Source organism: Ambystoma mexicanum, chromosome 6p (genome assembly GCF_040938575.1).
Source record: "Ambystoma mexicanum isolate Mex_15411 chromosome 6p, UKY_AmexF1_1, whole genome shotgun sequence".
NCBI lineage: Eukaryota > Metazoa > Chordata > Amphibia > Caudata > Ambystomatidae > Ambystoma > Ambystoma mexicanum.
This window is the reverse complement of record NC_090935.1, coordinates 657,211,439-657,227,888: the sequence shown is the minus strand read 5'-3', so window position 1 is coordinate 657,227,888 and position 16,450 is coordinate 657,211,439. Positions and strand designations below refer to the sequence as shown.

Sequence of the window (16,450 nt, the reverse complement as noted above, 5' to 3'; positions counted from 1 at the left end):
GCACATTGTTGTACACATTGAAATGTAATAATGTGCATCGTGCTTTGAATTAATGGCATTCTCATAATCAATTATAAAACATTGTATTATACATACTGAGTAATAATAAAGTGCATAGTGCTGTAAACAAATTATTTGCTGATTTCCATTAAAACATAATAAAGTGCATAATGCTTTCGAATTGATGGCGTTGTCATAGCCAGTTGAAACTCTATGTTATACACATTGAAACGTAATAAAGTGCATAGTCCTATGAATTAATGACGTTCTCATAGCCAATTAGAAAACACTGTATTATACATGCTGAGTAGTAATAAAGTGCCTAGTGTTGTAAACAAATAGTTTGCTGATTGCCATTAAAACGTAATAAAGTGCATAAAGCTTTTGAATTAATGGCGTTCTCATAGCCAGTTGTAAGACACTGTATAGTACACACTAAATAGTGATAAAGTGCATAGTGCTGTAAACAGATGGCCTACCGGTTGCCAATTATAATAAAGTACCAATGTAAAGTGCTGTAGCGTGCAACTTTTTGTATGGACCCGGGACAGTCTGGAGGGCACAATATACTCTAGTAAATGTGGTTTTAATGGCAGTGAGTATTAAAAGCTAGTGCGTGTAATTTAAAAAATGTAAGTACATTTCAAAGTTAGAAGATAGATCTTAAGCAATTATCATTCCTGTCTAATGTTACAAAAGTTAAAATTGAAATAAACCTTCGTCATCACCAGTCGAACATGTTCAATGTGCAAAAAGACAATGGACATACCATTATACATAAAAATATAGCAGATCTCGATTATTTATCTTCTTCTATATGTATTTATTTCTTTAAGAAGCTGGATATGGAGTATCTTGGAAGCATTAAAAACCCAGAGAGGTGTACAGTTCCTTATCCTTGTTGTGACCGTTTGGTGATTTGGTATTGTAATCTACAATATAACGGCATTCTGTTTGTCTCAATTTGACTTGCCTATTAACTCCCTCGGATGTATATTGATATTGTCAATAGCAAAATACTTCAAAGATGAGATATTCCCATGATGTATTTCTTCAAAGTGTTTCGCTAATAGGTAGGCCATGTCCTTGTTCTTTATAGTTTTGAGATGTTGCAAGATTCGGAACTGGACCTGTAATATGGTGCTACCAATATACCATAAGTTGCAATCACAGGTCATTGTATAGATAACAAATTTGGTTGAACAGGTGATTTTGTTCTTAATGATAATCTCTTTGCCAGTCCGTGGGTGTTTGTATTTTTTCATGTTGGCACCATACCGACATGCTTTTTATTTTAAGCAGGTATAAAATCCTGGCTGCTGATTTGTCAACCAATTGGTAGTTGGAGAAGCTCTGACTGTTTGGTATAAACTTGGGGACAATTTAGATTGTATAGTTGCTGATTTTCTGAAGGTAATGCTTGCATTAAAGTGTATACAATCAATTACTTTGTCTCTTTTAATTATGTGCCAAAGTTTCTGTAGCATTTTCCTTACTTCCAAGACTCCTTCATTGAAAGTCGTAATAAATCTGATACAATTTGATTTTTCTTTATCTTTTGAATTATGAGTTGTATTTCTGCTTAGGATTTCATTCCTATTTTTACTGGAACTTTTGTCACAGGCCCTGCTGATAGTCGCCCTGCAATAGCCTCCGTCTCCGAATCTTGTAGCTGCTACTTTTGCATTGGCTTCAAATACTTCTGTTTCACTACAGTTCAGTTTAATACGTAGAAATTCACCATGTAGTATACCTTCTTTTAAACACTTCGGGTGCGCAATGTTTGCATTAAGGATGGAATTGGTACTGGTCGCCTTACGATAAAGTTCATTGGTAATGGATCCTTGAACCACCTTGACCTTGCTGTCCAGGTAAACTATTCCTTTCTATCGTGATGTTCCGTAAATTTCAAGTTAATTCCATTGATGTTAAGTATCTTGAAAAACTGTGACCATTCTGTATCCATGCCATCCCATAGATTGAACAGGTCATCAATGTACTTCTGCCAGGTGACTACTTTGTTGGTATGGATATTCATTTGGTTACAGGCAAAGAGTTGAGGCGCAACCACCGTGCTCATGGCGGTGCCATGGATTTGGTTATAAAAAATTCCATCAAATATAAACTAATTGTGTGTGACACAGAAGTATAACAGGTCTAGCAGTATTAGCAATTGTTCACGATGACTCAGGGATCTGGTTGCAAGGTATATTTTAACTACTTCTATACCTTGGTGGTGGGAAATACATCTATAAAGTGATACCACATCAAGAGTGACCAAAAGGTAGTTTTCCTTCCAGGGAATTTTTTCAATATGTCGAAGGAAAGCAGTAGTATCCTTGATATAAGAAGGTAAAGTTTCTACAAATAGGAACAGGAACTTGTCAATAAATGTGTATGTATTTTCTAATAGAGAGTCAATGGAAGCTACGATAGGAAAACCAGGTGGCCTTGTCTTAGAGATATGGACTTTGGGGATGAAATGAATGATTGGCAGCATTGGTCATTCCTTCATTAAGTATACTTTTTCATCCCAATCTATAAGTCCCCCCTCAAACCAGTCTGACAATATGAGGTCATACTCACTATTATATTCCGGATAAGGCTAGGAAACTAATCTTTCATAGTTATGACCATCTTTCAATTGTTGTGGTGTAGCTTCAGCTTTGTAGTCTTTGGAATTAAGAATCACCACATTACCTCCTTTATCAGAGGCCCTAATTACTATTGATGAATCAGTTCTAAGGTTTTCCATGGCTTGCCATTGTGCACTTATTAAATTTAACTTTTTGTTGTTTGCTGCCCGGTCTGGCTGCAAAGGTTTTCAATTCATCCGTAATAAGGTCCTCAAAAAGATCAATCGTTGGACTGTTGGTAGTAGGGGGATGAATCTCGATTTGCTTTTCAGATCACTTTGTATTGGCATAGCAGTGTTTATGTTATGTGGTGGGATCAAATCCCATTCATCTTCATCTCCTCGTGCTTCCTCAATGGATGATCTTGATTATGCGGTGAGTCCAGTATACATAGCCTTGGTATATCTTGAATACTAAATAGTGATGGCTTGTCTTGAACGTGTTGGTATTTCTGTTTGGAATCACTATTGGCATAATATTTGGCCAGTCTCAGTTTTCTTACAAAGCGATGGAGGTCAATACTGGACTGTGAGTAGTCAAAGTTGGTAGTGAGGCAGTATGATGAGCCTGTTTCCAATAGCTGATTTTCTATGTCAGTTAGTATTCTGTCTGAGAAGTTCATTATTTGCATTGCTCCTTCCAAGACTACATCTTTCTAGCCTTGCCAGAGCACATCTGATGGCCTCCTGATTGATCCCTTCGTTTTGTTTTGCCTTCTTCCTCTACATGCCCTTGTGTTCTTCCTCTTGATGTTGAATTGGACCCCAGTGGCTTGCCTGTGTTTTGATTTTTCCCTTGTGATGTTTTGCCTACCTAGTGTAAGAGTCTCATTTCCTCTAAACATGTTAGCCTAATTGGGGTGTCATCATTGCTACTTACAGATGTTTCCGTTGAGGTACTGGCTGTGTCTTCTGTTTCAGACTCCGAGACTCGGGCAGTGGTTTCCGCGATTTCTGTTGTATTATGTATCACTTTTCTGATTGCATCATTTTTCCTTGCAAATGTATAAATTCTTCCGGTTGCATAGTCATCCTTATCTCTTGATTTGATTTGAATTATTTATATCGCACACACAACAAACTGAATCGTATCCTGGCGCTGTTGGAATCAAAAGTTGAGAAGCAAAATAAACAATATGAGTAGGTATACATGCCAGTGAAGAACATAAGAGCCAATAGATTAACCACATCTACTTGAACAGGAAGGTTTTTAAACCTGCTCTGAAAATTTGTAGAGAATTTGCTCTTCTTAATCAAGTGGGAGGTTATTCCATCTCTAAGGAATTTCTTTTGTTTCCGGTCCTTAATTTCACTTTCATATTTTGCAAGGTTTTTGTTTATTTGTGCTTTCATACTGTCTGCGGTCTTGGAATCTGTACCCGTATAAACGGCTGATTCTAGTTGTTCTATCTCCTTCAATGCTTTTGTCCTGTCACTTTTTGCATATTTGACCAATTTGGTCACCATTTTGAAAGAGCATTCATTTGTAGCATATATATCAAGTAAAAAACTTTAGTTGCAGGGACGTTGAGCTAAGCAATACATTGTAACAAAACCTTTGAAATTCAAGGAAAAAACTTTAAAACTTTAGTTGCAGTGACTTTAAGGTTAGAACTTAACACAAAAGAAGCCTGAAATTCAGCTGAAGCCACCTTAACTTTGTGCACCCTGTTGCGCAGCCTATGACCACAATGATGACATCCCTGATGACATCACGGGAGACGTCACGGGTGCCATCACTGGTGACACCAGCTCTTCACTCACCAGCGGCCAGAGTAGAACTCCTTCACACAGACAGAGTTTTCCTCCGGTTTATGGATGATCCTTCAATCGCAGACCCTCAACTTGAACAGCCGGTGCTGTCTCTATGCTGGACTCCATGCTTCACGTAGCACTTAAGCATAACATGGACAATATGATGAATGAGTCTGTAGATCAGTTAATAAAGTGGTAAATGATTCAGCACTTCCAAAGACAAGTTATCCATATGTTTAGGTAAATCAAGAGCCATAGAGAGCGTTGAATAACAAAGTGGAATGGAGACTATCATAAGAATTGAATGTCAATATAGACCTATTCTACTCTAGTTGCATTTTATAACTTTTAAGCAATTTTTGTACTGCTTCTTGTGTACAGTTTTACGCATATTGGAGTGAAATGAGGTGTGAGTGAAGCATAATAATGAGTCAGAATGAATTGTTGAATTTATATATATGTATTGTCTTTTAACACAAGATTATTGTAATAAGCCATTTTCCATAGGTATGAATAGTAGTGAATTTCCTTATCAGTAGGTAGAGATACCCATGTGGCAGTGGACCGGTCACGTAGAATGTCGACGTAGGCCATATTGACCGCACAGGAGGCCTTGAGACATAAAAGATAGTAGTAGCATGTAGAGGTTTACCATACACTACCTAGTGTGGGTTTTCCGTTCAATATCTCTGCCTGTGTATGGGCATACAGGGACTCCCTGAGTAGGTAATACACAGACTCTAAGCTTCTCGCCATGACCCCACTGTGCCCTGCTTCGGCCCCTGCTGTAAGACTCAGTTTGTCCTCTATTGCTGTTTAACTCTCCTACTCCCTTTAATCTTGCCCTGGGTGGTGGGATACGACTCCTGGGCGCAGAGGGTCTCCCCACTCCTACATCCTTATAATTCAGATATCATCATTTACCAAACTACTACAAATGAAAGCTTCACGAGTAGTGATATGATGTATGTATAGCTGCTGACTATTTCTCACAATGTACTCATTGTTATGAAATATTCTAAAATACAAAAATCATATATGTAGAAACGTAACAGTGGTCTAAATATGTGAACGTACCTAGAGTTAGCTTATGTCTGATGCCATCAGTAAAATAATCATTGTTGTCGTATATGATGTTATTAATGATGGTACCAGTGATGTTACCACAATATGACCACAATGATGACATCACAATCGACATTCCTGATGGCATCACCGATGACATCACTGATGTCATCACTAATTACATAATCTATGACATCACTGAGGAAATCACTGATTACATTACAACACTAACCGGCCAGGGGCAGTTGCAACCACGTTTTGTGGTGCCCACTGTATATTTTCCCACAATAAGGGGCCACTGTAAACTGTGATGTCATCATTGTGGTGATAGGCTGTGCAACAGGGGGTGTGAAGCTAAGGTGGCTTTAGCTGAATTTCAGGGGTTTTGTTGCGTTAAGTTCTCACCTTAACGTCCCTGCAACTCATGTTTTTTCCTTGAATTGCAAGGGTTTTGTTATTCCATAGATTTTTGCCACACATGGCCAGTGGTCACGTCCTATGGCCGTGCCACTGTATATTTTAGAACATTACCAAACCACTAGCACATCAATTTTAAAACACTACCAGACCACTAGCCATTTCCTTCAGCCATAGCCAGTGGGCACAGCTTTCGGCCCATGCCCACTGGCCATTTTATAACACTACCAGACCACTTGCCAAAGCCTTCGGCCATGGCTAGAGGGCACGGCTATTTGATATTTTAAAACACTTGCAACCCATCACTCAAAGACGTTCATCAATCACAAACTGATTTTGACCTGTTTCAACAGTGGTATTGATATGTATATAAGATTGCAGGCTTTCAGAACTCACAATGTTTTTAGGCAATGCGCAGTGAGATTAAACTATTTGTTATCGATCACACACTTTGGTTAAGCAGCATGCTACAAGCCCCTTGTTTTATGGCCAGTCTCTTGGTGACTGTTGTGATACATCGCACAACCCTAAGCACATTTAAGCAGCACCAAAAAAGTAAAAAAATGACCGGCTCCAAGAATAACATATGCCTAGGTACTTTTGCACCCATAGTGAAAATCAAAAGCTGGCACCCATGAATATGCGCGCAGTAAGTGAACATACATCTTAAAATGAAATATACAAAATGTATTTCAATTGACCTTCTGCTTAGAAGAAACTGCGCAAGAAAAAATATCATTGGACTTTTGAAAAATAAATGAACACCAGAAAAATAACCTGAGAGAGGAAATGTTCCAATTAATATTCCGGCAAAGTATAAAAGGTGCTCACCTTTTAAACCCAACAATCTTACTTGCCCTCTCATCATTTCCCCTCCTCACCCCCATGTCTGGCTTTCAACAGTACTCTGCTTTATTAACATAACTTGATAAGTACACATATCCCTCCCATGCTGGGCTTGTAACTTGGGAGTGGATGCCTTTAAATTATCCTGCAACACATTGGCTTGCCGGACTTTCAGTCTTCTGTTAACGTGGTTCATCATTGTACTTTCTGTCTGCATTGCTTTTCTTTTGTTCTTGCTCTGTCTTTTCTTGGTCTGTTTTTTATTGTTCATCACTTCTAATATTGTATCAACTCATTAATTAGTGTACATCGCTTAGGTGTAAGTGCTATAGTAAATGTAAACATACAAACAAACTGTAGTGTCACTCAAACATAAATCCTTATAGAACTATGTTAGGCAAAAAGTGTAGAACTGTGGCATTATTCCCCCATCTTGACTGGGAGACTACAAATACCAGAATGCATTTCAGCAAAAGGCAAAACAATAGTATCTGAGTGCACCGACTTTTCACCTGATAAGTATGTAATGCTGTTAGCTAACTACCTATTCGCTACCCACCTTCATGTGCGGATTAAAAACACACAAACTCAGTTCAGAAATCATATTGCACATATAGAGAGGATTACAGCATGAAACACAGATGCATGGATATAGATGCATGAAAAGCGGTGCATTAATAAAGACAGCACCGAGAGACTGCAAAGGGGGGCAAAAGTTTGACTGCCCACCAGGCTGCGTGCACTGTTATTTCCAGGGCCACACATGCAGAGTGCAACAAAAAAAAAGTTCAATCACTAAAATTCCAGCATGCCTAGACTAACCTGACTTTCAAAGGCTTACTGTCTTCTGTGTACATCTAGTCCAGCAATCATCTTGATTTCTGCAATGCTGCAGGTGCGTGTGGGTGTCCTCCACATGTGGACCTCCACACTAAGGTGAAAATGAGCAAAGGCCATAGGCACATGGTCATAGTGCATATCAGCAAAGTATGCATTTAAATGACATATTCTATCACCCATTGTTTGAATGTTGGCTAACACTGTCGCCTATGAACCTCCTTAAACAAACATATGTTTTGCAACCCATACTGATGTGTATCATTATCACCAACGCATGCTAGAGATGCAAGTCATGCTTGAATTGCCTCTGCATGAGACTCAACCATGACCCCACCCCACCAAAACACCCCCATTATCCACTGCACCTATTCTGCATCCTAGTTCATTGTCCACTATGCCCTCATAATATTACTAATAGCCAGTGCTTATTGCAGCCATGACCAGTCTCCAAACGCTATGGGGAATATTGCATGCCTCAATAAGTAAATCAGAGTACACATTTGTCCTTGCCGAGGGCCAGGCCCTCTATCCATGCACAACAGTTATATCACTATTTTTGTACTTATATTTTGACACTTTGGAAAAAATAAATTAAGGACAGATCTGCAAAACCATGCTTCCAGTTCTTGCTGATGCTCCTCGGTCAGGTTTGCTGCAACCCCGTTCAGCACTTCGGGCTGTAGCCACGAGCACACATTCTTTATACAGCATGAAACACAGATGCATGGATATAGATGCATGAAAAAACACAGATGCATGGATATAGATGACCCCCCGGTCATCTTTTCCCATTCAAACCTATCCCCATTTAGAAAAACGTTACCACATACCCGGTCCCTGGTGGCCATGCCCACTTTCACTCCATTACCAGTCCTTCATGGCCATTACTAGGGGCCAGATTGTCCGGGTCATGGCCCTTGGCGACAGCAGCACTCTGAAGAAGAGGCTGGGTGCCCTAGGCCCTGCCCCTCTCCCTCTACCATCGGGAGACACTGCTGCAGATCCCCAACATCATCTGGGAGAAAGGTAAGTCCATCGGGGCTTTCTGATTCATGGCGCCATCGAATGCGAACATTTTAAATGTTACAACCAAATACAACTTGTCCATGCTGCTGGCATCATGTTTCAAACAGCGTTAATTTGTTTTGTGAAACAATGCTCCTTAGCGTTGTATTGCCTGGAGGCAGCCCTCACCTTACACTTTGCTTGAAGCGAGGTTGAGCTATTCCATGATGGCCGCCCGCACCGCATGCACCGGAGTGCACAGTGCCTTTGTTGCCATAGCAGCCCCTGATTGGATGGTGTCCTGGTCGTACTGGCCACTCACAGAGCTGGCAGGCTTGGCCGGCCCTCCCACAAAGGCCCGATCCTAAGGCCCCTTTCAGCTACCTGTCCGCTACAGGTACGCCTAGTCGCCTGTGATGTTGTGTGTCCCCCCCCTTGTTCGCCTGTGATGTTGTGTGCCCCCAACCCCTTTGGTCGCCTGTGATGTTGTGTGCCCCCACCCCCCTTGGTCGCCTGTGATGTTGTGTGCCCCCCGGTCAGCTGTGATGTTGTGTACCCCCCTTGGTCACCTGTGATGTTGTGTGCCGCCCCCCTTGGTCACCCGTGATGTTGTGTGCCCCCATGCCCCCTTGGTCGCCTGTGATGTTCTGTGCCCCCCCCTTGGTCACCTGTGATGTTGTGTGCCCCCAGACCCCATTGTCGCCCGTGATGTTGTGTGCCCTCCCCCCTTGGTCGCTTGTGATGTTGTGTGCCCCCACCTCCCCCTTTTGGTCACCTGTGATGTTGTGTGCCCCCACCGCCCCTCAGTCACCTGTGATGTTGTGTGCCCCCCCTGGACATCTGTGATGTTGTGTGCCCCCTCCCTTGCTCGGCTGTGATGTTGTGTGCCCCCCTTGGTTGCCTGTGAAGTTGTGTTCCCCGCACCCTTGGTCGCCTGTGATGTTGTGTGCCCCCACCCCCCTTGGTTGCCTGTGATGTTGTGTGCCCCCCCGGTCACCTGTGATGTTGTGTACCCCCACCCCCCTTGGTCACCCGTGATGTTGTGTGCCCCCATGCCCCCTTGGTCGCCTGTGATGTTCTGTGCCCCCCCCCTTGGTCGCCTGTAATGTTGTGTGCCCCCCCCCCTTGGTCACCTGTGATGTTGTGTGCCCCCAGACCCCTTGGTCGCCCGTGATGTTGTGTGCCCTCCCCCCTTGGTCGCTTGTGATGTTGTGTGCACCCACTACCCCCTTTTGGTCGCCTGTGATGTTGTGTGCCCCCACAGCCCCTCAGTCACCTGTGATGTTATGTGCCCTCCCTGGACATCTGTGATGTTGTGTGCCCCTCCCTTGCTCGGCTGTGATGTTGTGTGCCCCCCCCTGGTCGCCTGTGATGTTGTGTGCCCCCCCTTGGTCGCCTGTGAAGTTGTGTTCCCCGCACCCTTGGTCGCCTGTGATGTTGTGTGCCCCCACCCCCTACCCCCTTGGTCACCTGTGATGTTGTGTGCCCCCACCCCGCCGTTGGTCGGCTGGGATGTTGTGTGCCCTCCCCCCTTGGTTGCCTGTGATTTTGTGTGCTCCCACCTCCCCCTTGGTCGCCTGTGATGTGTGCACCCATCCCCCCTTTGATCGCCTGTGATGTTGTGTGCCCCAACCCCCCGGTCACCTGTGATGTTGTGTGCCCCCACCTCCCCTTGGTTGCCTGTGATGTGTGTCGCCACCCCCCTCGGTCGTCTGTGATGTTGTGTGCCCCAACCCCCCCCCCCCCCCTTGGTCGCCTGTGAGGTTGTGTGCTCCCACACCCCCCGTGGTCGCCTGTGATGTTGTGTGCCCCCCCCTGGACATCTGTGATATTGTGTGCCCCCCTTGGTCGGCTGTGATATGTGCCACCCGCCTATGTCACCTGTGATGTTGTGTACCCCGCACCCTTGGTCGCCTGTGATGTTGTGTGCCCCCACCCCTCTACCCCCGTGATCGCCTGTGATGTTGTGTGCTCCCACCAACCCCCCTGTTCTCCCCCTCCCCCTTTCCCTCTCCTCCTAGCCACACCCTCTTGAACTGACTCTCTGCACTCATAGGCTGCTGCCGCCCTGCAACTTGGGGTTGGGCAGCATGTTTGTGCCACCCAATATGACTCTTCATTGTATGCTGCTACCGCCCTGCAACATGGGATTGGGCAGCATGTTTGTGCCACTTATTTTGATTCTGCATCGTATGCTGCTGCCTCCCTGCAACATGGGGTTGGGCAGCATGTTTTGTGCCATCTATTTTGACTCTGCATTGTATGCTGCTGCCGCCCTGCAACATGGGGCTGGGCAGCATGTTTGTGCCACCTATTTTGGCTCTGCATTGTATGCTGCTGCCGTGCTGCAACATGGGGCTGGGCAGCATGTTTGGGCCACCTATTTTGACGCTGCATTGTATGCTGCTGCCGCCCTGCAACATGGGGCTGGGCAGCATGTTTGTGCCACCTATTTTGGCTCTGCATTGTATGGTGCTGCCGCCCTGCATCATGGGGCTGGGCAGTATGTTTGTGCCACCCAATTTGACTCTGCATTGTATCCTACTGCCGCCCTGCAACATGGGGCTATGCAATCTGTATGTCTTCAAGCACTGATGCAACTACGTAAGCTGCCCCGCAACACAGGGCCAGGCAACATTGTATGTTTGTATGTTTTTCTGCAAGCACTTATCTAACTAAGTAAGCTTTCTGTAACAGCGCCGCAATGTCTGAGGGCTGTTGTGCGCTTTATAAATGCAAATAAATAAATTAATGAATCTGGCCCCTGCCCACAGGCTTTCCCTCAGTCACCAAATGTATATCACTATTTTTTGTACCTACATCATTAAACTTTTCAAAAAATAAAATACAAAAAAATTTGCAAAACCATGCTTTCGGGTCTTTGCCAATGTTCTTCGCACATGTTTGCTGCAGATCCGTCCAGGTTTAATTTTTCAAAAGTGTCAAAATGTACGTAAAAAATATAGGGATATAACTTCACCAAATCCATTCAAACTTTGCACAAACATTCAAGTTTGGGGCTATAATATCTTTGAAAACATTTGTGCAGATTCGTGGAATGGCACCAAAGTTATAAGCCATCTAAAAATGTTGAGACCCCCCTCTAATTTTGCACCCTCTTGACAAAATCCCACCGAACTTTGCAAAAACATTCAAAGTTGTGTCTAAAATCTTTTTGCAAACTTGTATGTAGATTTGTCAAATGGCACCAACTTTATAAGCCGTTCAAACATTTTGGGACCCCTCTCTACTTTTGTCCCCTCTTGGCCAAACAGCACCAAACCTTGCAAAAGCATTTGAAGTTGGGTCTAAAATTATATTGCACATTTACATGCCGTTTCATTGAATGGCGCCAAAGTTATAAACCATCCAAAAACTACTTTTCACCAACCCTATAATGCATAAAAATGCATGGATGTCCTAAAACTTTTCTCAAGTCTGCGAACATCCCATCCCAACATCCCATGTCCCCGAACATCTGAGACGTTCGCAGACTTCGTAGAAGAAAAACCTCCTAATTTTTGGCTTTTTATGGACATATGCCACCCCATCCTCATCACCCTTTACCTCCGCAGAGATTGTTTCATTAGTTTGACAAGTGTAATATTGTGTTTTTAATATGTTTTTACTGCAATGTTCGCGGACTACGGGCGCAGTTCGAGAATCCGACATGATGTCCGTTTCAAAAGTTTTGACGCACCGCATTGTTTTAATTGACCAATCAGTTGTCACGTACAATATTAGCGAACGTCACACGGCTCTCCGATTGGCCCAGAGCTGTCAGCGGACACCGAATCAGAAAGTGAGTTTGCGATCCGGCCGCAGATATCTTTTTTACAAAAAGACTAGACGAATGTACACCAAATTTGCAAAAGCATGCAATATGTATGATTGAAATAGAATCAGCTCAAGTCTACCTATATCTAGACAGTCCCAAAATCCCCAGACGGGCTAAAAACAAAAGCTATCAGTTTGGAAAAAAGAGGATCAAACAACCACAAAATGAAGCAAATAAGCTCAAAAGGTAATAATGAAAAAAGGACATGTCTACCCCGTAACTGCAGCTTCCAGGTAATTAGCTGCCAAGTTTCCCAGTCCCATGCGTGACAGCTCAAGTCAGCCCTGTTTTTCCCAATTGCATGTTGGGTCTTGTATGTCCATGCTTACAATTGGAAAATGAAACTACAAGTTCGACATGAAATGGAAAAAAATCAGAACTGAGTAGAGGTGTAACACATGGAACTGGGAAACTTGACAGCTATGCAGGTATTGGTGGTGATGTGCAGAGACCTCACAGCGGGGAGTCAGTGACTGGCCCCTTTGAGGTCCTTTTTCAGTTTTCAAATTGTTCTGCACATGACAGGCTTGCTGATAAGCCTGTGAGACATGCAGCTGGTTGGCAATGTGGTGAAAGAGTCTGCAATGGGCGTGGTTTGGGCGGAGAGGGGCAAGTATGGGAAGGGAATTCAGAGGTCTTAGTCTGCCCGTGGCCATTGACAGGGAGAACAAATAACCAAACAACATCTGCAGGCTGCTTTTCCCTCCTCACATGCCACCTCCCCTGTATCTGCTATCCCCGTGTCAATAGTTTGGGATTTATAAGTGACTAGTGCAACCTAATAGCCAAAAGCTAAACATGTGTGTTCACTCTCCCTGCTCTGTGCTGCCCCTATTCATTTATCCAGCACTCATCTTCCCTAACACCATACTTGTAAACATGACCCATTCCAATCTGTAGGTGATCATCCAGTCCTGGCTTTTTCTTTGCATTCTGGGACATGTCGTCTGAGTTTTATAATGGGAAAAGTGTAACTACATATCCCAGAATGCAAAGAAAAAAACAGGACTGGATAAGTACCTACAGATTGAAATGGGTCATGTTGGCAAGTATGCCGCTGTTGACCTTGCCCCTGCAGTTTCCTGCTACATTATCTTACGTTGCTTTGCTGCATAAACCCACTTTCCTTGAAGCTAACATTGTATTTTCTGTACTCTTAACAGTGTGATCATGTATTTGCATAAAATCTTTGGTATCTTAATATATATATGTTTAACAAAGTCGTGTTTGTGGGTTTGTATGCTGTGTTCTTGGGGACGTAACTCCTCATGAACGGTGATGTCTGGTGTCATGAATTTTGCATGGAATATTTTGTATTCCATTGCTGAATAAATGCAACTATTTCTGGCTCGATAGATTATCCCGTTCCCGAGATAATGCATCTTTTTGGTTTTTCGACTTTGTTTTTCAGCATTACGTTTTGTGGTGTTACACCGCCATCTACAGGTCATTTGTAGAACGTGCTCATCATCACACATCGAAGCTGAAACATGATCAACATTCTGAAGAAGGAAGATCTCAAGACCATCAAGCTGACAAAATTCATGCTTTGAGACAGAACAATGAAAGTTCTGAAAAACCTGAAGCAAGGCTTACTAATTAGTGCTGTTGAACAACAAAGGAATGAAACTGCTGAAGAAACTCAAGCAACACTTACTGATCTGATAATTTGTGCTGCTAAAAAACGAAGCAATGAAACTGCTGAAGAAACTGAAGTCAGATATACCGATCAGAGATTTAAAAATCTGAGAATTGAAATCCCAGGCAAAGCCGGGTAGTTCAGCTAGTATTCTATAAACCATCCAATGCCTTTTTCTTTTAGAGTATGGACAGGACTTACCGCTGCTTCGATGGCTAATGGTGTCTTCTTTCCCTGTGCATTTTGGAGGCGGGGCATCTTTTTCCTGAAATGACAACATGATTTCCTAAAAAAACTATCTATCACATGCATGCTAGAATTAAAAGTTTTCCAAACGGGCAACGTCATCACATTCACTGTATAGTAACATTGCAGCACACAGTTTCTGCTGTAAAGCACGTCATACGCATAATGCATGACACACCATACATGTTATGTTGATTTATACCGCGCACCGAAAAAAGATCAGTCTCCATGCGCTCTCGTGGCTCTGCAAGAAAGAGGACGGGGTTGGTTAGTGAGGGAAGAAAGATAGGATAGGTCTAGAAACAGGGGAAACTGGGTGTGTGTTGGCTTGCAGATGGTAAGTTGCGTGCACTGGCTTGTATCCATATGGATAAAGTCCAATGCCTGGGATGCTTCTATGTGACTATTTTTTAGGTTGGGATGTGTATGTGTTTTATGTGTAAATTGGCAGGTGTGAAAGGTTGTGCGCACTGGCTTGTTGAATCTGTACGGGTATGGTCCAGTGTCCGGGTTTGTTTGTTGTGTGTGTTGCTTGTGTTGGGTGGGTGTTGGGGTATAGGTTGGCTAGCCCACTGGGCGTGTCTAGTGTTTGGTTGGTGTGTTTGAGGAAGTAGAAGTAGGGTGTTAATACTTTGGCTACTCACTTAATTCTACTACGTGGCTAAACTTCACAATTCTAAGTGTGACGCATGGCCAAGCTTCACAATTCTATCTAAATGTGACGCATACTAAACGTCTCCCGACCAGATGGTGAACTCCTAAATTGGTGGCACAACAGTAAATGCAAAACACTGAAATGCAAGATATCTGGAAAGAGGGAGAACGCCTACGCATGGAAGACAACAATAAATAAAACCACCTAAAGGCTGGTACACAGCAGTGATATACATAATATTTACTAGCTGGCTCATTTTGGTATGCTGTGTTATGTAGATAGGAAGACTGGCAGGGCTTTTTAAAATTCAATGATGGCTGTACTTCCCACCAAGACCACACTTACCTTACATGTGGTGAAGCAGCCTGGTTTATTTTGAAGGGGAAGGAGGACTGGATACCTTGGTAATTTATTAAGAAAATACCTGGGAGGTGGGAGACTTACCAAATTGTTCATCCAAAATGTGACTCTGGATTAGTATTCAAGTGTATCAAAGCCTTTCCTTATTTTGCACCAAGAAGACGTGCTCTTCAAGCTCTTGTTCCCTACAGTGCACCCACATCTACCCTGAACACAAACCCAGACTAAAGTGGACATTACTGAGACAACTGGTAAGGGGGGGGATCTTGTCAATAGGAATGTATGCTTTACAATCACATTCTTCCTGAAACATAAAAGAATACGGGATCCCACAATCCTCATTAAATGGCACAGATGCTTTTGAAAGCAAAGTCCTGCTAACACTGGTGATTCTGAATGACATGTAGAGTTGGGTTTTGGCTTGGTTTAGCATGTGGCTCCAGGTTTGAGCTTTGTATGTGCAACGTAACACTTCAAATTGGTTATTTTCAGGAGGTGCGTGCAGCATATGAGTGGCTGGTAGGACCTGTCTTCAGAGGCCAGAACATTTGCAATGGTTTGTGCAGCCAAGGGAACCTACAACCGAGGCTCCTGGCAGCAGAGCAAGACTCAGCTGTGACAGAGCTCAGGTAGGTGATCAAGAGTGACCACAACAGGGGACTCTCAGCCTCTTATGCAAGTTCTGGGAATTGTGAGCAATGGAGTAGGGTGTTTTTCAAAAAAGGTAAGAGGCTCCCCTCTCCAGAAAGAACATGGCATGATAACCTGTTCTGTTGTTTTTTTTTACCACTTTGAGAGTTTGCAGCCATCGCTTTTTGTTCACTGTACCTTTCAGAGATGGGAAATATACATTTGCATATCAGTTTTTGTCCCGCCCACAAGGGCAGTCCAGCACCGAAATGCTATGGTCTCGGAAGGATAGTTCCAGGGCAACATGCTCTCCTTGGACACCAGACGACACAGAGCAACACAGGTTCGATCCCCGGGTCGGTGCTTAGAAACCTCTGGCAATTCCCTTCTGAACAAGAGTACCAACAGCTAACCCATCCACATGTGTCAGCCTTGTTGGGCCTCTTCAGTGAGATGGAGCTGTGCCTCTCTGAGCACAGTGAGCAGGGAGTCCATGCCTGGGTTACCCCAGGTAACTCA

The 16,450-nt window shown here is 43.5% G+C and overlaps 1 protein-coding gene across 3 annotated transcripts in view; it reads right to left on the bottom strand.

Moving 5' to 3' along the window:
* The window catches only part of NAIP (NLR family apoptosis inhibitory protein), a 683,156-nt gene that overhangs the window by 574,774 nt on the left and 91,932 nt on the right, over nucleotides 1–16,450 (bottom strand). For all 3 annotated transcript variants that reach the window (XM_069627525.1, XM_069627526.1, XM_069627527.1), the window contains one exon: nucleotides 14,242–14,305. In XM_069627525.1, coding sequence (XP_069483626.1) covers nucleotides 14,242–14,305 — 64 coding nt within the window. The remainder of the gene's footprint in view (nucleotides 1–14,241; nucleotides 14,306–16,450) is intronic.